Source organism: Podarcis gaigeae (genome assembly GCF_964106915.1).
Source record: "Podarcis gaigeae genome assembly, chromosome: 1".
NCBI lineage: Eukaryota > Metazoa > Chordata > Lepidosauria > Squamata > Lacertidae > Podarcis > Podarcis gaigeae.
This window is the reverse complement of record NC_139678.1, coordinates 49,944,505-49,965,477: the sequence shown is the minus strand read 5'-3', so window position 1 is coordinate 49,965,477 and position 20,973 is coordinate 49,944,505. Positions and strand designations below refer to the sequence as shown.

At 40.7% G+C, this 20,973-nt stretch overlaps 1 protein-coding gene across 4 annotated transcripts in view; it reads right to left on the bottom strand.

Annotated features, from left to right (window-relative positions):
* Positions 1–20,973, bottom strand: part of MYBPC3 (myosin binding protein C3) — a 66,033-nt gene that overhangs the window by 30,337 nt on the left and 14,723 nt on the right. For all 4 annotated transcript variants that reach the window (XM_083749397.1, XM_083749398.1, XM_083749399.1 and 1 more), the window contains exons 6-17: positions 20,454–20,571; positions 17,472–17,520; positions 16,624–16,668; positions 14,444–14,500; positions 10,020–10,043; positions 9,134–9,300; positions 7,778–7,910; positions 6,894–7,018; positions 6,273–6,378; positions 2,532–2,698; positions 2,001–2,166; positions 788–894 (exon numbers count right to left, since the gene is read on the bottom strand). In XM_083749397.1, coding sequence (XP_083605523.1) covers positions 788–894; positions 2,001–2,166; positions 2,532–2,698; positions 6,273–6,378; positions 6,894–7,018; positions 7,778–7,910; positions 9,134–9,300; positions 10,020–10,043; positions 14,444–14,500; positions 16,624–16,668; positions 17,472–17,520; positions 20,454–20,571 — 1,264 coding nt within the window. The remainder of the gene's footprint in view (positions 1–787; positions 895–2,000; positions 2,167–2,531; positions 2,699–6,272; positions 6,379–6,893; positions 7,019–7,777; positions 7,911–9,133; positions 9,301–10,019; positions 10,044–14,443; positions 14,501–16,623; positions 16,669–17,471; positions 17,521–20,453; positions 20,572–20,973) is intronic.

The window sequence follows — 20,973 nt, the reverse complement described above, 5'->3', positions numbered from 1 at the left end:
CTCTACACCAAAAACTGTACCAAAGCTATTCAGAAGAGATTGCTGGCTTGGAGTAAGACTTTCTTGCAGATGAGCTATCCTCCTGAAAGAATGCCCCTGCCTATTATTATCAAAACAAGGATAGATTTTCTTCTTATGGGTTTTAGAATTAGCTTCTAGGAAACAACAGTTTATAATGCTGGAATTGTTTCTATGAACTAAATTCAGAAACAACCTTTACACCATGGTGATAATCCAATGCACAGTTATGTGCACATAAATTCCACTGAGATCAATAGGCTTAATTGCACCTAATTCTGCTGGTTCACAGCCAAAACTATATGAAAGTGGAAGCTACTCATTATTGTTGTGTGCGCTTTTCTCTATATATTTAATTTCAGTTTAATTGTGGCATCCAGTGTTGACCTTCCCATACTTTGGTCAATACCACAATTCTTTTCGTAACTTTCCATATTAAGGTATAAGATATTTATCCACAGAGTTCCTGTGGTGCTACATAAGGCAATTAGAGGGATTAAAAAAATCAGTCAAAAAGTGGGCTGACATTTTAAATAATAGCATTTGGATTGATCCAGCCCACCACAGGCCTAATGCCCATGCTTGGAGATATCCCTATTAGGGTACAGAATAACCTTATTTCACCCTTACTGCCACAGTGGACACACAGAGATGCGCAGTACTAAGGTGCTTTGAAGCTCAGGCATCACCAAGCGGGAATCTCCTGTTTCATCGTCACACAAAGTGAACATTCCCACCAAGAACAGAAATTAGATTCCAGAACACTTACCCAAGAAACGAAGATGGGCTGAGAGATTATATGCAAATCCTTCGGGTATAAAAGAATAATCAGCTTCGTCTTCTGGAGTTACATCATCAATGGTTAGTTTATGGATTCTGATATTGCAAAAATACAAAATACAAGCTTTGTTTGGGTCCACTCACCTCTGTACAGGACAAATCCCATCCCCAGAGTAGATGGATAGGTAAGAAAGAATGCCACATGGATATATACGTATGCATATTCTATATTATAATAAATAAGTATAAATAGTGTGGAACCTATATCACAAACTTTATTAAGATGTCACTTCATTCAAATCAACTTGACTAGTGTTTCAATCCCGTGAACTGCAGGTGCGGCAACTGTGCTCAAAGAGCTCCTTATAAGGCATATGAAAAGCCTAATTTCACTCCTCCTCCATGATATCCATACACAAACACTGTGCTGAATCATTACAGGTCATGGTAGGGAATAGGAAGTGTCTGAGTGTGCCTTCAGCACACTTGCGTCTCCCTCTATGCTCTGCTTAGTGAAGGAATTCACTTTTCTTGGCCAAGTTGAAGGAGAAAAACTTGAGAACTGTAGACACAACTCCCATTCCCTATAACAACCTTGCATACTGTCTGCACATACATGTCACAGAATAGGAGAATCCATCCTTCTATGGACTGCAATGGGCTTGGTTGAGCTCTAGGTATATTACTATATGTTTGAGGGCATTTCATAAAGTAGCAGCCATTTCCAGTATACATTATGGGCAATTGTATTACCACAAATGCCACAGTGACCGGAACGCAAAAATCGTCAGCCTTCACAGGGGCTTGTCTGAAAACTGGAGAAAGATCTGTTCCCAGAGATTCGTGAATCATTCACTGTAACATAACCAAACGCTTTGTACAACTCTTCCAAACTAATACACACACAGTCCTCACGTCAATTTAAACACCCACAAAGCACAATACAAAGGCATTCCCAGATATCTCCTTACCATTCAGAGGGAAGGTTGCATTCTCCCTCTGAGTAAAATTAGTATATAATATTGGGTTATATACAACTGCTCTCTCTCACCACATACCATCGTATCACATATTCTCTCCACCCGAAGGAAAGTACTACTACTAACACCACCAATTTATTATTGCTACTTCTATTACTATTAGCAGCTTGTTACTCAAGCAACTTACAGCACCCTGGCTTAATTTTCTGAAGCACGACTTACCTGCCAATATGAGAGATTTTAGTCCGCTCATTTGGAATCACCTCCTTCCCATTTTTCAGCCAAATGCCTTTCACATTCTCGTCAGAAACCTCACACTTGAACACAGCCTGGTCCCTTGCCTTCACCGTCAGGTCTGCGATACTTTGGTACACCTCCAGCTTCTTCTCTGAGATCACGAATTTTGTGGATGGAGCAACACAAACACCAGAAGGTCAGAGGTCAGCCAAGAACTGAAGCTGTGGATGTGTCTTTTACAAAAAGAAGAGGCTAAAGGAACTGTTTTGGGAAAGGTGAAATAGGAAGAGACATCCAGAGCACGTGGGACTTTAACAGGACTTGATAAGCAAGCACCTGTTGTTATCAGGATATCTATTACATCCGGCACATGGGCCTAACAATCCCCATAATATGCTTTGAAGGCCTACACAATTAGCTGTCCTACAATTAGCCATCTAGCTAACGGCCGTTTCCCAGCCACAAAGTGGTTTACCAGCCACCATACATTATAAAAAAGTTCCTTTTGTATCTCACCTTGCACGATCAATTCAGCAACAGACTCCCCACCATTAGTCTTTGCTTTGTAATGCCCATTATCCTCCTTGGTGGATTCATTAATGATGAGGTAATGCTTTTTTCCATCCTTTTTGAAACGGTATTTGAATGCTTCTTCCCGGGTCAGCTCCACTCCGTCCTTCTCCCTACAGGTATGAAATATTGTTACACCTCTCTGTAATGCTCAGCAACAGGGCAGTCGACTCCTGTTCATATAGCACAAGTTCATGGTCCATGGGTATGTTACCCATGATCTTTGAGGGATTATCAGAAGTAGTGGATGCACCTGTGAACCTGCACATCCAGCCTCAGGTTGGGAGGACAGGATTGGAGGCATTTTTTGGTAATTTTGTGCAGGGATGTTCATCAAAGTGCTGTCTTAGCTTCCCTGTGTGATTCTAGTGAAACCAGATGTCTCCCTGCTTCTTCATATGTAAAATCAGCACAGGTTTATTCCAAGATATGTGGTATAGAAAGAAAAACCTTCCATGTGGATGAAATTTGAATGTAGCAGTCATAGGGCTAATTGTTTATTTTTATTATTATTATTATTATTATTATTATTATTATTATTACTTCAATTTATTATTCACCCTCCACATAGGGTCCCAGGTTACAATAATATATAGCACACAAACATTATATATGACTGAATATTCACTCTTGTAATAATTTTATGGTTTTGATTTTCCTTTTCAGAAAGGGAAAAATATTTTCTCCATGTTGATTTCATGTTTGACGCCAACAAGGATTCATTTCTGGTACTCTTGAAATGATGAAGAATGATGTTAGATCCTGAACTATTTTAGAGGTTTGGTGAAAATTTGAGAGTTCTTCCTCTGGCTTTGACTCCATTTAAAGCTGGGACAGCTGCACTTCTGCCCTTGTCTGCTGCCCATTCCACAGCTATCAATACTCTATAATGAGTATTTATATTTCAGGGAGCAGCCATGAGCCACAGGATCAGATAGTGGCAGCTGCAATATGTTTTGGGAAGGATTAGATACTCCCATACCCATATACACCCACACACCCCACACAGTATGATATCTCCAGACATCCTTATATGAACACCAAACAACAAATGTACATCTGTGCTATATTTTCACACATGTAATGTACACACAGTCACCAGTTGCATGGGCCTGTTTATCTCCCTCCCCCCAAAAAAGAACAGATGATAACACTTAAGTTTGATAAATCCTATAAGTATTGCAGTAACAGCTAGCAGTTTTGTTCTTGCACTCTGGCTTGGCTCTATCATTAGGCAAAGTAAGACAGTGGTCACAGACAGGGGGTAGTGGGGCTCAGCAGATGCTTCTCCCTGGTTGTTTCTGCCCTCCTAGGTCCACAACTTGGTTGTAGGAGCATCTCCACCCCCATTGTTCAGCCCAGACACTGAGGTCCAGCTCTGAGGGCCTTCTGGCGGTTCCCTCACTGCGAGAAATGAGGTTACAGGGAACCAGGCAGAGGGCCTACTTGGTAGTGGCACCCGCCCTGTGGAACACCCTCCTGACAGATGTCAAGGAAATAAACAACTATCTGACTCTTAGAATATATCTGAAGGCAACCCTGTTTAGGGAAGTTTTTAAATGTTTGATGTTTTATTGTGTTTTTAATATTCTGTTGGAAGCTGCCCAGAGTGGCTGGGGAAATCCAGCCAGATGGGTGGGGTAAATAAATAAATAAATAAATAATTTAGTAATGCTTGCTTGTTAATGGCCTGGACTGACTCGCTGGCTAACTTGTGAGGCTATATTGTTTTAGATGTCAGCTGAAAACTATTTTTATTTCAGCAAGCCTACCCAGATATACTGCAGAATTTAGTTATCTATGCTTGTTTCAAAAGTTTTACTGATTCCATCTGGGTTTTTATTAACAATTACCTTATGTATACTTGTTCTAAACAGTTTTGTGGGCTTCGTTTTGGCTGCGTTTTATCACAGCTTTGTGATTTAAGCGGTCTGTAAATCTTTCTAAATAAATTCATAAAAGAAATGAAAACAGACTAAGCAAGCAGGCAGAGAGGGAGCCAGCCCTGTCCACTTTCTCCAGCACGCACCCTGTAAGAGTGTGAGTGTGTGTGTGTGTGCATGCGTATGTCACTCTGCTGCCGTGACAGATTCTGGTGCCACTTTTGATGCATTGCGGTATTTGTTTGATCAGGCAGTAAGCAGCTATCATGTAGAGAGGTGAGCAAGTGTTGCAAATAGAACTGTCTAGGGCAAAGAACCTGCCCTGCACCCGCTCCAAGCTGTCCTCAAGTTCAGTGGAGGACACTGTCCCGTTGCCAATGTTCAAGTAAGACTTAAGTGCCAGTTTGGTCAGCTTCTTTTGTGCAACGAGGAGCACCCTCTTGCCCTTTTCCTCAGGAAGGGCTGGTTGACACATTAGAACAGCCACATGGCACCACACATCAGCTGTAAGGCAATGATGGGGGTTGTTGGGATGGGGTTTCCATTGCAGTACATTTACTTGATTTTAATGGTTGTTTTCTGCTTCACTGAATTTTGTATAGTGCCTTGTGAACTGCTTTGATATTTTGTTATGAACAAAAAGCTGTATTTAAGCTTTTTAAAAACAATAAAAGAAGGTGCAGATTAGCTTGCTATGCAGATAATGATGATGAATTTAAACCCTGTATTTTAATGAGAGTGCACAGGGTGGCTTACATATAAGCAATCCCAACAAAACAACAAAGCAACAGCAGTTAAAAAACCCATCTTAGGTATTAAAAAAAAAAGCCTGGGAAACTGCAAAATACTCAACAAAATCAAGATTCTGAAAAGACCCAAAATCTTCACTCCGTGCTTAAAAGCAAACAGAACAGGCTAAGCAGACCTCTCTTGGGAAGCCATTTTACTTCTTGGGTGCCACAACCAACAAGTCCTTCTCCCAGACACCAAACTGGTGCTAAGAGATTCTCTCTGTGAATGAGCATGGGTGTGGCTGATTTTAGTGCTTTTCCAGATTGATTTAGGAAGAGGCACTGCTGGTAGAGCATGCCCACTCCACTTCATGGTCATCTGTCTTTTTCTGCTCTGGGCAGCCATTTTGTGTTATGCGATGACAGCCATTTTGTGACTGCGGCCCTTCTCAAAGTCAAAATGTGCCCACTGACCCAAAGACATTAGCACCCCCTTAACTAAGTAACTTAAGGCAAATAAATAAATCCTTGCACCACACTTCGAATGTGTTATGTTTTCTTTCCTACTTGTAGATCTTCTTAGAAAACCACAACAGCCTTTAGACCTATCTTTAAAATGGAATGTGAGGGTCAGTTAGAATATTTTTCTGGCCTTGGGACCCCTTCCCTTGCTTATTGCCTGTTCTGTCTTCTCTCTTTGGTCATGCAAGAAGGGTGATGGACACTTGTGTGATAGTTTCGAGCCCCTAGGACTCTGGAGGGCAATTGTTCTCTGTTATGTAGTGAAGTTTCACCCTGGGCCAGCAGGGGGATACTGTAGATAGTTTTCACTCAGGTCCACGTCAGTTATTTTAGGCGGGAAACTCTGGGTTGTTGTTGCTACAATGTTGACAGCCGGCTGCCTATAAAAGCAGGCCGGCTGAGCTGTTTGCTGTTCAGTTCTGTCCAGCTTACAAGTAAATAACTGCTCTGGAGAAATCGCTGTGTCGTCTGCTATGTTTGCCCACAACTTAACATTCTCGTTTCTTAGTCATTCAGGAAGTAGGAACCTCCACTTCTCCCCAGTTCCTTACCACTTCACAGTAGCCCCTTCTTCTGACACTTCAATTTCAAACTCCACTCTTTCACCAACCATGACCACCTGGTCTTCCAGAGAATGAGTAATCAAGACAGGAGGCTCTAGAAATGGGGAGGAAACCTAATTTCAGAGAGAGAGGAATGCAGAGAAAAGTTCTCTCATCCAGCTTTCCCAGCTGATGGTCAGCTCTAGCTATATGAATAGCAGGTCCTCACACTCCCAGAGTTCTTTCCAATTTGGCTGAGATGCCAAATTACATAACTGACTTTCTTACATAAACCATTTCCCTTCATTTCTTTGTAGCTATAAATCAGATCTTTGGCACACTTGACTGTTCTTTGTCACCCAAGACTGCCTAAATCATCCCTTAAAACTAAAATGTAGGAAATTCTGGCGTAAACCAGAATAAAGTCTCAAAAGAAAGAGAATGGGAAGGTGGAAGGGAAGAAGCAGGTTAAGTGTCTGAGTCCCTTCAAATGAAAATGTTGGGCTCCACTGGAACAACAGGACTTCCATTTCATCTCCTACCCCTGCATACCCCTCAAAATCTGCTACAGACCAATTTGCTGGACCCTTCTCTGATCCCAATAAAATGGTGGTTATGAATTATGCTTACCCCTGACAAAGAGTTCTGTGAAAGTCTTCTCCTCTCCAATCACACACTGATATGCTGCATCATCAGCCAGTGAGCAGTGGTTGATGGTCAGAATCCTCTTGTTCCCAAGAGCCTCAAAAATGTATCTGGTGAAATGCAAAGAGAATTCAAAGGTATCAAAAGAGAAGGAGTTCCTAAATCTTCATCACCCTGTCTTCTATCATGACATAAAGCAGAGTTTTTGACTAGATGCCCCCATCCTGGTGTGGTTAAGTGGGAAGACGCACCTTATCCCTTCCTCCCTTTGCCTCCCTGATGGCACACAGAGCCCCAACAGAAGTAATTTATCCCTTGGGACATGCATAAAGGAACACTATGGACCAAACAGATAGGTAGCCATGTTGGTCTGCCATAGTCAAAACAAAAAAAATTCCTTCCAGTAGCACCTTAAAGACCAACTAAGTTAGTTCTTGGTATGAGCTTTCGTGTGCATGCACACTTCTTCAGATACCTTCTTCAGATATGGACCAAACAACACTGATGTTGATAATGGGCTTATTGTATAACAACTTTGCCAGGATATCGTAAAGAAAGGCAAATTAACTGAATCACAAATGGGAAAGCATGACATGAGAACTTACTTGCTAAGAGACAGACCAGTGATTGGGTTCAGTTCCAGGTGCAGAGATTGAAAGAGGGGGAAATAAAATCAGACAGTCATTAAAAATCTGCCTATTAATTCAATATCCTCCCATCCAATTATATCCACTACATTAGACCCTTCATTATTCTCTCCACTTTTCTTTCTGATAGACCCTGATTTTCTTCTTCTCCCCCTTCTAATAATGACTTGAACTTCTATAGCCCACACTTTTCCATTAGTATTTATTGCTTTTTTTAAATACCCGCCGCTGACTTGGATCTCTTGCCCATTCTTCAGCCATTTCACTTCATCATCTGGGTTAGCAAGTTCCACCATTAATTTGATCTTCTGTCCTTTGTCAGTCTGGTAGGCAGGTTCCAGTCTCTTGGCAAAGGCTGGGGAAGAAACAGTTTATGTAATCAAACTCTGCCCACAGGGGTTAGCTCAGTCAGTAGAGCATGAGACACTTAATCTCAGGTTTATGGGTTCAAGCCTTACATTGGGCTAACGATTCCTGCAGGGGGTTGGTCTAGATGACCCTTGTGGTCTCTTCCAATTCTACGATTCTTCAAATACTGCTAATTGTGCATTGTAATTTTGAGTGGGGGAAAAGGACCAGGAGACCTTTAATACCCTTTTCATCTTCCTATATTTTAGGGCTTGTCCACACAACAATTTAGCACAGTACTATCTTAGTTTAAAGCTAATGGACAGTGACTGGTAGGGATGGGGGAGGAATTTGATTCAGTTCAAATATAAAGGCAAATCTATCTGATTCACATTTTCTATAAAAACATGTGAACTGAAACCCACCCATTAACATTCTCCAAATGTTGCAGTGCAGTTCTCCAGGCACTGATGTGTACAAAAATACATAAAGTAGGATAAAAGATGCACAAATTGTGTATTTTGGTGAAAATAACATACAAAAATGCATTATATTAGGATAAATTGCTTTGCTAAAATATGATTATTATGCAAAATTGCCCCCCATATGTTATATTTGTACTAAAATTTGCACTAAAATGCTGGTGAATTTTCATGAGGACTTTAAAAAACTCCAATCACACGCTGATGTAGAAATATGGAGAACTGAACTTAAGATTGGAAAAATGAGAAATTGAGAGAAACCAACACTGACAGGTTCACCCATCCCTAGTAACTGGGCAGAAGCTTAACTATAATGTCCACTTCCCAACTTTCTGCTTTATGTGTTTTAATGAGAGTTACCTATGTTCTCAGCTAATTAATATCTTCAAATCATTATTGGATTATGGTAAACCACGACTCTCTTCCCTTATTCCATTTCTTCTGCTGAAGCTGCATTCTTCCACAAGACTTGCCAGAAGCACCCACTATTATCTCTTAATTTTGTATACTTCCTTTTAATGGCTACCTTTCTCATCTTGGTTCCTCATTTCTAATTCTCTAGAACCTACTGTTCTTTTCTTGATAGTAAATTGAAGCATGGGAACTGACACATACATGTGAAATGGTCTTTCATATCCCCCCAACCCCCATGGAAGAGTTTGAAAGCTGCTTCATACATTGTATTTCCCCCTAAAAAGAGGCATTTCCCATGAAGGAAAAAAGAAGAGAAGCAATCATGTTCTCTTACCTGTGCTTTTCTTCTCCTCCTTCTTCATGCGCTTGAGACGCTTCAACATACCTCGCAGATCTGTGATACCATATTGGAAAGCAATTTTTTCATATTCTGATGCAGGAGCTTTCCGGAGGATTTCCCACACGTCAACATCTGGCTGTGCTTCAGTTTTTGCCTCAATTCTGTAGAAAAGGGGCATATAGAACATTTTCTCATAAGGGACTTCAAATAGCCTGCCTATTAGATTGTGTCTCTACTGCATAAATTCCTATTTATATTAAAATACCTGTCAGTTTAGGGGACACATTGTTAGTGAGGTGCTTAAGGCATAGAAAGACTAGGTGCCTTGATGAAGCTCAGATAATGTGTCATAGTCAATGATCGGACCCTTATTTTCAAGTTCCTAAATCAATTCCTTAACAACAATACCAGTCTCCTTTACCTTGCAACAGGGGTCATGGAGACTATGATGTTAGGCAACAGGCGAGTTTTCTGTGTGGCTTTAGGGTGTGAGTTTTGAGCGAGAAAGCTCCCTTGACTTACAATTCTTAATTATATAGGAGCTCATTTGTTTAATGAGGATGAAGGGGAATATAAGTATCATAAATAAATAAATTGGTTTTTCCGTCTTGTGAGTAGAAAGTGTCAATTTCTCTTCAAAATGAAGCTTAGGCATTTATCAACCTTGTACAGATTTTAAAAACAATTAGAATGAAAGAAACTAGAAGGGAAGATAGCAACTTTGGATCCCCTGAGCTGATAATTCGCTTAAACAGTTTAGGCATCTTCTAGGCACATGAATCTGTTTATATTCTTTTTGTGAATCTATTTACTAACAAAAACAGCAGTCATGTAAAAGATTGATTAACAGTTAGCAGAGGCGAGGGAATGGAAAGCTTACCGCTGTACTGAGCGCAAGAAGCTGCTGGACTTGAGAACGATGCAGAGAAGTATTTGGAGGAGCATGCAGCATCGCCATGAGCAAGAAAGAGGGCAACATGTGTTAGCATTAGCGCCATTACTGGAAGAAGGCAGCCCTTTGATGGTAAGGACTAAGGATTTACTATAATGATGGTAAAGAAGCCACAGCACACATTAAACAATCCAGTTCTACTCAAGTCTTAGGCTGTGTACATACTACACCTCGAAAGCACATCTGAAGCGCATTTCACCCTCAGAGAATTCTAGGCACCATAGTTTATTAAGAGCTGCTGGGAATTGTAATTCTGTGAGGGGTAAACCACAACTCCAAGAATTCTTTGAGAAAAAGAATATGCTTTAAAGCAGGCACCCCCTAACTTGGCCCTCCAGCTGTTTTGGGACTACAATTCCCATCATCCCTGACCGCTGGTCCTGTTAGCTAGGGATGATGGAAGTTGTAGTCCCAAAACAGCTGGAGGGCCAAGTTTGGGGGTGCCTGCTTTATAGCGTGTTCACAGCCCTACATTTATACCAACCTAGAGGGACCACGTGAGGTACAGCTTTGCTGGAAACAGGCCTCATTTAGGGGAATGGGAATACATCATGGATATGAAGTCTTTCATTTTTTCATTTCAGATTTTGGAAAGTGCACTACTCAAGTGGTCTCACATAGCCAAGAACAAGCATAAATGTAGCAGAAGAAACCTATGTATACTCCTAGGAAGAGGTTTCTTTCTTAATTATAATGCACATCAATGGACCAGTCACAGCACAATTTACGCAGTAGGGTTTATGACTTTGCTCAGCCTGCAATTAGTGAACTTGGTTTGTAAAGGCAGAGAAAATCTGCTTAAAACAAGAATCTAACTAGCCTGCAATGCTAGATCGACATTTCCATTTCAACTCCTGTCCAGCTATCCCTGACAATTTGTTTAGGTGGAAAGAAATGAAACACTTGGGGAGTCATAGACTGCAGACATTTTTCAGGATACCTATCCTAATGGCATACCAAGTGATTATATGGCTCTTCACGCATGAAGGAGACAACAGACTGTACTCACTGTCTGTGCCCCCAATGTCCATGTGTTCAGCTGAAGGTATGTATGAAATCCTATGTACAGTCAATTTGTATACATCAAGGCTGTGTCCATAGGATTGGGAACCATGCAGAAGGCAGGGCCCCTGATCAGGCAGATAGAATCCATTATTTTAGTATATATGGAGAATTCATGATGCCAGCATGAAAAGGGCTAATGTCATGCAGATCAGTTTGCCACACAAACAAAGGGAACATAATGGAAGACAGAGCAATTGCTAAGCTCTAACAGGGCAAGTAATAAGCAATAAGTAATTAGCCTCCTGCCGATTCTTCCACTGCTTTCTGTTAGTAACAGTTAGAACTTGCATGAGTTTTACAAATAAACGGGCTGATTGTACACCAGGTCTACTCAAAAGCACATTTGACCTGCATAGTCCACCCAGATTGTCCTGTGCCTGACTTGACTCTATCTGTGCTACAAGTAGAGATATGGGGTTGGGTGTCACAAGCAGAATTTGCACTAGCACAGGTTTATGTTGAACACAGGATTTCTTCAAAACACTAGCCTTCCCACACTGGCTCCAACTAGTCACTCTATATTGGGAGGGAGGGGTATTAGATGCAGTAAGAACACCACAGTTTACCCATGAACTTGGAGGCATTGAGGTGTTTTAGACAGAACCTGTTCCACACAAAGTAAGCTGTCAATGTGTTCTAAACATGTGCGGGAGAGTTAAAAATAGTTGCATACACTCCAGCGATGGGCCTTTCCTATCCTATTACCTTAGACTGATTCAGACCTCTCAGCTGTCACCTCCTTCAAGGTCTCCCTTCACCATCTCATGTCAAAGCAGAGTGACAACTGTTCCCTTTCCTCCCAACCTCTTTCTGGCCTATGGCACCTCTGTGTCAATGTCATCTAAATTATTCTGCCATTAAATAGAGGTCCACACTCTGGAACAATATGAATAAAGTTTTACCCTTTCCAGCAGAAGCTCCAGGAACAGCGTCACTTGCTGATTAACATGGGAGAGATCCATAGTTGTGACAACTGCAGGACGTATCCTGCACCTATGGGGAGTTCTTTATCATAGATTTCCTCTGTCTACTTGCATTTCTATCCTTTGAAGAAACATTGCACATTTCCGGCAACACCACTAGAATGGAATATAAATCCAGGAACGCCTTCTGATACTCTGCTGCAACAAGTATTAAAACGGAAACCTTCATCTTCTGAATTAAATAATTCACAGTAATGGCTAGTTAACAAAGGCTGGGAAATTAAGCACAATAAGCTAGAAATAAGTCCAGCTGATTACTTCTAAGGACCAAACCAGACATGTCACCGTTCACAGAATTAGCAGTTTTTTATGGTGAATGGCTGGCAGAGGGCACCCAATCTAGCTTGGAACTCAAGTGGGAGAGTGTAGGGGACAGAATGCAGTAGACGGAATGCAGGGAACAAAGCCCCCCTATTCCTCTGTCTGCATTTCAGTCTGGATTGAGACCACACTACCTGCTAATATAATATAATACTAATTGTGTGAATGGTGTCACTTCTTCTTTTGTCCTAGACAAACGAGAACTAGGCTACACACCAGTCATGTAGAATTCCTCCAAGTTTTGAAATGATTCTCTCTCTAACTGTGAGTCAATTATGTGCCATCAGATGGAAGGCGCTATTCAGCATATTATTAATCTCAGGATATTGAGTTATAGTCAGCGTAGTAAGTACTACTAAGTAAGTAGATCCATCAGACAAGGATTTGAAACTTTAACATAATAAATTAACTTTTCAATCAATTTTAGAATCGCACCAATTTATTCCTTGGTGAGATATGCTTGAATAATAGGATGGAGATGCTAAAATATCAAGACCTGTATGACCACTGTATCAAAAAAATAAAATGAAAGGCAAAGTTTCGTATTAAACAGAACTTGGCGTCAATTTCTGGTCCATTGGCTTATACTATGACCCACATCTCAAATCGGCACACCTGAACTAAGATCCAGTCAAAACACCACTGGATCAGCATGGGATCTGGTCACAGGGAAGATGCTATTTCACTGATAAATATTATTTTAAATCAATTTACTTCATTGGGGATGTTTTAGGATTGCATTGAATCCAAAAACATGGTCAGCAAACTCTTTCCACCTTTGATGAGGAATTCAGTAGGGAAATAGGAGCACCTCAGTTGGTTAAGGGATCTGAGAAACGTCTGCATAATTCAGTAGGTAGAGGAACAAGGTTGGACGTTATGCAGGGTTGCAATGACATGGCGGACACTCTGGGGAGATGCACTGAGATAACTCAAAGTTCTGGATAATAGCATTTCTACAGCTTGGAGAGAAAAATAAATGAAAATCCTGTCCTAATTTTAAAATTGCTTCAAAAGTGATAATTAGAATATTCATGAAAGTAAACTAATTGCTTTCCATCTGTATTAACTGGATTTTAAAATAATGTCTGGGATGGGAAACCTATGCTGTTCCAAGTTTTCAAAAAGAAAAGGGGAGGTTTGTACATTCTGTCAACCCCATAGCCTTTTAACTTCCTCTGTTCCATGCAGTTCACACAGAAAAAGAAATAAAATCTTACTCTCTGTTCCAGACATCAGAATTCCAAGATAAGTTGCCAGATGGAAGACACAACAGGACAGCAAAGTACAGACAGGAAGATTATAAGGCAGAGAGAGAGAGAGAGACAGAGAGGCAGACGAAGAAGAGCAAGGGAAGAGGAGACAAAGAAAATGAAAATATATATAAGGAGTCAGAATGAAAAAGAAATCTTAATCAAAGCTGATAATTCTTTGTTACAGACTATGAGTCTCATCCCCTTTCTCTCCACCCCCACCAGTTGCTCAATAATTTCTGGAACTTGTTTCCTCCTCCCAACATGAGACCGTAAAACAGTTTCTGCAGAGTGACGTTTCTCCTGTTTGTTCTCTGTGCACAAAAAAAGAGAGATCACTTTTCTTTTGGTCCTAAAAAGCTTCAGTTTCTTCCCTCTTTGCAAACTGAATAATTAAGCACATGCACAATGAGCAACAGGAACTCCCACATTAGGCAGGTAATTTTCACAGACCATACGGATTGCCACAGCTGACAGGCTTGAGAGACCTAGTACAACCACGTGAATGCAAATGTAAGAATGACAAAGACAGTTACTCTAGATCAGCCTCTCTCAACTTGGGTCCCTAGATGCTGTTGGACTGCACTCCCAATGTCCCTGACTGCTGGCCATGCTGGCCAGGAATGATGGGAGTTGTAGCGCAACAACATCTAGGGTCACAAGGTTGAGAAAGACTGATCTAGACCTTCAGCCTTTTGTACCATCATTTTACAGATGGCAGCGTGCTCACCTCTTTCTCAGCAAGGCACTGAAATCCAGCTCTCTGCCTTCTTCATGTCCATCCGCACTGTGCAGTATAGCAAGTAGCATTAATAATAAACAGAAGAGAAACAGAATGCAGTAAAAGCAGAAACAATAGCTTCACACAAAGATGTAGATTAAAGCATCTTCATGCTGAAGATAAAAGTCAAATAAGTTTCACATGCATTTTAAGAGACCCCTCCCCACAAAAAAAGCGATATACTTCTGCTGATCCAACATTAGTAGCATAGAATTTTGTGATTATATGAGTACCGTCTCTCTAAAAGTGACTTATGGACATATTTTGTTCAGGCTAAAATGCAGTCAGGCCTTGTTTTCTCTGATCCTGCAGGATAGGAAAGATCTTGCATACAGTGAACCACATCCACACAAAATGTTACACCTCCTACAACAGGCCATCCTGTGTTGACAGGAGAGAGCAGGAAGAATTGAGGAAACAGAAGCCCGTTTGACTCAAATTATACTCCAGGAAAACCACAGTATTTTGCTTCCGTTATTGTTTCAGGCTGTAATGGTTATGGGTGGGTTACTCGTGCATAAATTGCCTCCACTTCAGTTAGATCGTTTGCTCAACCATGTTTAGGGTTAGAGCTCGCCCTCCGTGACCTGTTAGTCACTTGCAGAATCCGTCAGTGGGCGTTTCTTGAATCTCTTCCAGCATAAAAGCTGTTTGACCCCAAGTCTCCACCTATGTTCCCTGCGTGGAACGCGTCTGCGCAAGTAAGGGGACGGCAAGGGCGTGCCAGCGCTCTCTCCGCTGGTCTCGGTTGAAGGGTCTTGGAGCCCTGACACCGATTCCTCCATCTCCCTCTCCTCTCTATTGGTGTCACGCTGAATTCCTTCCCCCCCCCCGACTGGTTCCCTCTCCGGCATCGCTCTGGAGCCCTGCCTCCGCTTTTCTCTCTGATGTCAGTTCCCTGACACAGACCTTACCCACATAAAATAGCCCAAAGTTGTTCTTGCCTCCATATATTGCTATGGGGAAAGTGAAAAATAATACAATAGCCCAAACCAATAAAAAAATTAAATGAACTAGAATGAAATTCAGCAGTTTATCAGCCTCAAAGGGTAGATGAAACAGTTGTGTCTGTTTCCAAAAAGCTGCCAGTGATAAAGGCAAACATTATTCCCCTTTACAGTATTCTACATTATTGTAGCTAACTGCTAAGAAAGCCCTTATCCTAGTTTATACTAACCTAGAATCACAAAAAGAATGGAACTCTATTGGGGGGAAAACAGGGCTTCTGTGGCAGTTCTCAAAATGCAGGGTCGCAGTGGTGAAGATGTGAATGGTGAAATCCATGCATATTCAAGAGAAATAGGTGAATACAAAAAGCATTCATGCAGTCATTAAGAAAGCACCATTTCCAGAACACTCTCTTCAAGGAAATGAATCTGTCTCTCATGGATGCCACTGCTCCCTCTCCCAATTGTTCCCTCTGTGGTATTTTATCTTGTTAAGTCGCTTTGAGACTTTATTTTGTAAAAAGCAAGTAACAAATGCGATAAATTAATAAATACATGGCTTGTGATAGCCACACTAATTCAGGGACTATATGCTAAGGCTCCAATCAGCAGCATAGCTAGTGGATTTAAAGGTATGCATGTGTTCCAAAGGACAAGCATTTTAATTAATCAGTGTTAGATTTCTATAGAAGTTAAAGGTAAAGGACCCCCGAAAGTTAAGTCCAGTCGCAGACGACTCTGGGGTTGCGGCACTCATCTCGCTTTACAGGCTGTCCACAGACAGTTTTTCCGGGTCATGTGGCCAGCACGACTAAGCTGCTTCTGGCGCAACGGAACACTGAAACCAGAGCAGTGCATGGAAATGCCGTTTACCTTCCCGCTGGAGAGGTACCTATTCATCTACTTGCACTTTTGGCGTGCTTTCGAACTGCTAGGTTGGCAGGAGCTGGGACCAAGCAATGGGAGTTCACCCCATTGCAGGAATTCGAACTGCTGACCTTCTGATCGACAAGCCCAAGAGGCTCAGTGGTTTAGATCACAGCACCACCTGCGTCCCATTTCTATACTACCCATCAACTAAGTCCTTTGGGTAGTTTTTACACACAAAATTTAGGCAGTGTGGCCACTGAGCGACAGTTCATCATGAAGACCGAGGCTGAACACCAGATTAAATGTGGCTACCTGGCGAAAGCTCCAGTCATCCGTCTCCCTCCTCCCATCATGCTCCTGAATAAGAGAATGACAAAACACAGAATTCAGTTGGGCACAACTTCACTCAGTCCAACAGCATTTTCTTACTCAACATCTTCCCAACTTTGATAGACAAACACCTAGGGATTCTAAAAGCAAAGGAAGCTTTATTCTGTGAATAATTGCGAGGCAATATTCAAATTAACTGGGTGGTGGGGATTGTCTCCAAGTAGATTGTGACTCTGAGCTAGCAAGAAATCAGAACCTTATTTCTCACAACCCCAAGTTCAGTTAAGCAGAGCCAGGTGTTAAAGACATATAGTTGGAATTTAAAGAGACAGAATTCACAGTCCTTTCACATAAAAGTCCTGGTTATCCCAATCTTTCTTTCTTTCAGCAGCCCATTTAAGGGCAAAGAAGTGCCTTTTCGTTATTACAACTTGAGGTTGTGAGAACTAAACAATGAGGAGTCATAAACCCTTGCCAGTCTCCTACTAATGCTCCAGGAACCCACCAGTATATTCTGATCTACTTTTGTTTACCCTGACCTAGCCAATGGAGTCTCTATCAGCCTTGCATGATTTAGATGGGGGCACATTTTTCATATCCATTTTGTGATGCAGATGGGTTGCACATCCCCACCTGTTTTCTAGGACTTTGATGTGTGGCTACTATGTGTGCATCACCAGTTCTATGCAACACCTTCCTGCGTGCAAAGCTACCATTGGATCGTGTGTATGCAGAGGTGGGACATATTTGATATTAGCATCCACGTTTACTTTTACCAAAGTGTTCACTCACGTTAGCTGACCGGTACAAACATTTCTGAGGATACTCACCCACGTCGGAGTGCTGAGCGGAAGTCCATCTCCCCTGCTGCAGGTGCCTCTGTAACAACATAGATTGCAAAAAGAAAAAAGAAAAATTGTAGTAATGAAAATATATTTGCATCCAAGGCACCAACAGCCACACTGTAAACATTCTCAAAATCTTTCCCTCAAAAAACATGAGGGGAAGTAACCATACCTTTCATTTTGGTTACTAACTTGGAGGCTGGATAAATTATATTTTTGTGTTCACCGCAGCACCTTCCTATAGGTGTCTACTCTACTCACAACCACAATGGGACTACACAGGTGAGTGTGTATAGATTTCAGCCTTGGGAGCTTTCTCTTTTATAGTTCTGGCATTGATGTTTTCCCTGCTTTTCTTCCAGCTGTCCCCACTGGGAAAAGCTGAGCAATCACACCCCCATTTTGCTTATGTTCTAGCTCTCATTCTTCTTTTTGCAACATAGTTTTTATTAATTTTCATTTTTAAACTGATTCACATGGTTGCACTGAGATAAATCTTTGTTTACATTATAGCATATGACCTGCAACAATTACATAAAATAAAAATAAAAAACAATAAACAAGCAGATAAACGTTTCAGGATATGTTACCAAAGTTGTGCCAAAGGGGATGAAGTGGGTTATTGGCCTGTTTATGTTCTTGTTTTTAGTGCACTTTTTTTAAAACTTGTACTTTTGTGTTGTGAACCTGAGGTCTTCAGATGGAGGATGTTATGAAAATTTAATAAATAAATAATAAATAATAATTGCCAAAATTGTTACAGATATGAAATGATGTGTAATAACGTGTATTGCTTAGATTGGCGACCAACTGATGGGAGAACTGTTTGGTTTTATATAGTATTTCATGCATGCCAGACTGTGCTGCAAACTATGGATACCGTTCTACCATATGCCTGGTTATTTGTATAATAGGAGACTGCATAAAATCGTCATGTTTCTTTTGGCCTCTTGCAACTTCTTCTAATAATGTTGTTTGCCAATTTTCAATATACCATATGTCCATGGTTAATAATTGTTCTTGTAGTGGTTAACAGATATATTATAAGTTCCTTGTTTTTAATTTGCAACATATCATGACAAGTTGAGCCAGTCCTAGGGTCATGGGGACTGTCTGCCCATAATCAAATTTATTTCTGTAAATACATTTTTCCTGATTTTTTTCAATTTTTGGACACTCCTACCACATGTGTTAATATTCCCCAATAGTGGGACATCCTCTCCAACACATTGGGGAACTGTTTGGTTTTATATAGGCTAGAAACCTGGGTGTTAAATTCCAGCCATATACAATTTGAAGAACTCTTTCTCTGGGGGTTGCCAATATGGTTTTGTATGGCACTTTTGTCCACAGTCTGTTCCACGCCTCTTCTTCAATTTTTAAGCCCCAATTCAGTTCCCACCATCTTCTCAAATTGTGCTGAGAGCAAAATTGAACATCTATAATAGATGTATACAAAGATAGTATTAGTTATTTTGGTGTTTTTTTTGCTATTTTGCCAAAAGCCCATGATATTTGAACGGATGTAATACCATAAATATTTTCCAATATTCTGACACATTTAGGGCCAAATCCTTTTTTTAAACCACTCCAATTAAATACTTTGGTTTCACATAGTCAAATGCTTTAAACATATCTAATGATAAACACACCAGGGGTGATTTTTTTTGTCCTATTTGATCTGTTTAAATGTGATTCTTCCTGTATGCATGGCCCTCTCATCAGCGCCTTTATTTCCCCCTACAATAGGTAAATAGACCACAGCCTAGCTCTCATTGTTCTGGTTTTGTACTAAGGTGCTGAAACAACAGTGAACACATTTCATTTGCCTTTTAATCAGCGACAGAAACTTTTGCAACTGAGATGCGTTAAAAGCGGTAACTGCACGATGCCTTTAGAGTAAAATTGTTGGTCAAACTAGTCATCTAAAAATACTGCAAGTTCCTGTATTTGAGGGGAGTCAGAGAATTGGGCTTCTAGCACAGTCCTACTTACTCTTTCAAATCTTGTGTGGGGAAGCACTGTGTGCGGTAAAATTCATTTTCCCTTCTTTGCACTTCCTCCTTTAGAAGTGAACCTAAATAGAGCCAGGGTTTATATTCTGACATTTTTATTTTTTTTTTACTTTTGCTGACTTAACTGACCAGGACTAGATGGAGATACAGAATTCATCTCCATTCAATTTGCTTGCAGTCAATTTCCATTTTTTAAGACTGTTTGTTTTAAAACAATTTGCTTGTTTTAAGATTGCCAAGATTAAAAAACCACAACCACAAACAAGACATGACTTTGATTTTTCAGATAGGTTTGTTAAATTAGACTCCAAAAGAGACAGTCCAGCCAGAAACCGTGTCAAGGGTTAGCCTAGTTAATATTCAAATACTTAATAGTTCTCTTAACTGAATCCACAATGAAGTTGTCATTATGTTCCTTAAAATCTGTTGCAAAGATAGGAAACATTTATATGTTTTGTTTTAAAATGCATATTTTCTTTCTTTTTTAAGTGTTCAGAAATATGTATTTACATGAAAAAATTGTGCAATTTTACAGATCAATGTGGAAACAGGATGGAACAGACGTATAAGTTGATGGATTCAAAAGTGAAATGGAACAGAATAAGACTGATTCACCATCCCTAGTATGAAAGATCTTGGAAGCTCTTAAATGTATCCCTTAAAATAAAGGCTACCCTTTGAATTATTAAATATCTCCACAACAGGGGATGTCTGGCAACTCAAATGACAAGTGGGGGAGATCTTTAACTACAGTTAATCGTACCATTTCTTGCTCGCCCACCCAGAACTCTCATTCTTACTCTTTTACCAAGTGGCCTCAGTGATCCCCCTCCCCAGTTGATGTAGCTTTTCTAATCAGTGCTTATCTCAGAAATATTATCACCATGAAGAAAGGAGGGATAGCTACTCCAGCCATGCAAGGCACCTCTGCCATTATGAAAAATCATCTTACCATTTACAACGAGGCTAAAATTACAGCTATCAAACTTGTCTTTCGTAGCCGCTTCACATCTGTATGCTCCTGCATAAGCCATTTTTGCTTCAATGATTTGCATTTCAAAGACATAAATCTTAAAAGAAGAAGAAGAAATAAATGGACCATTTCACACAAGGCATTTTGCATTCAGATCTCCTGCATTGCAGGGGGTTGACTACATGACACTTGCTGTTCCTTCCAACTCTGTAATTCTACGATTCTATGTGTGCCTGCCTGCCTGCCAAGAGCACTGAACTCCTCTTGTGTCTTTGAGAAGCCCAACAAGCATTCTTCATTCTCATCTATTAAATACCTACACATTCACTCTTTCCTCCTCGCTTCTCCAGATTGAAAATGTTTTTTGCATCTTCTTCTCCAAACCTTCCAGTTGCCAAACTTTCGCCATTACCACATATAGATTTGGCAGTGTATCTAATCTTCTTTTAAAGCCATCTAGGGTGGTGGCCGTCACTGTCTCCTGTTGGAGCAAGCTTCA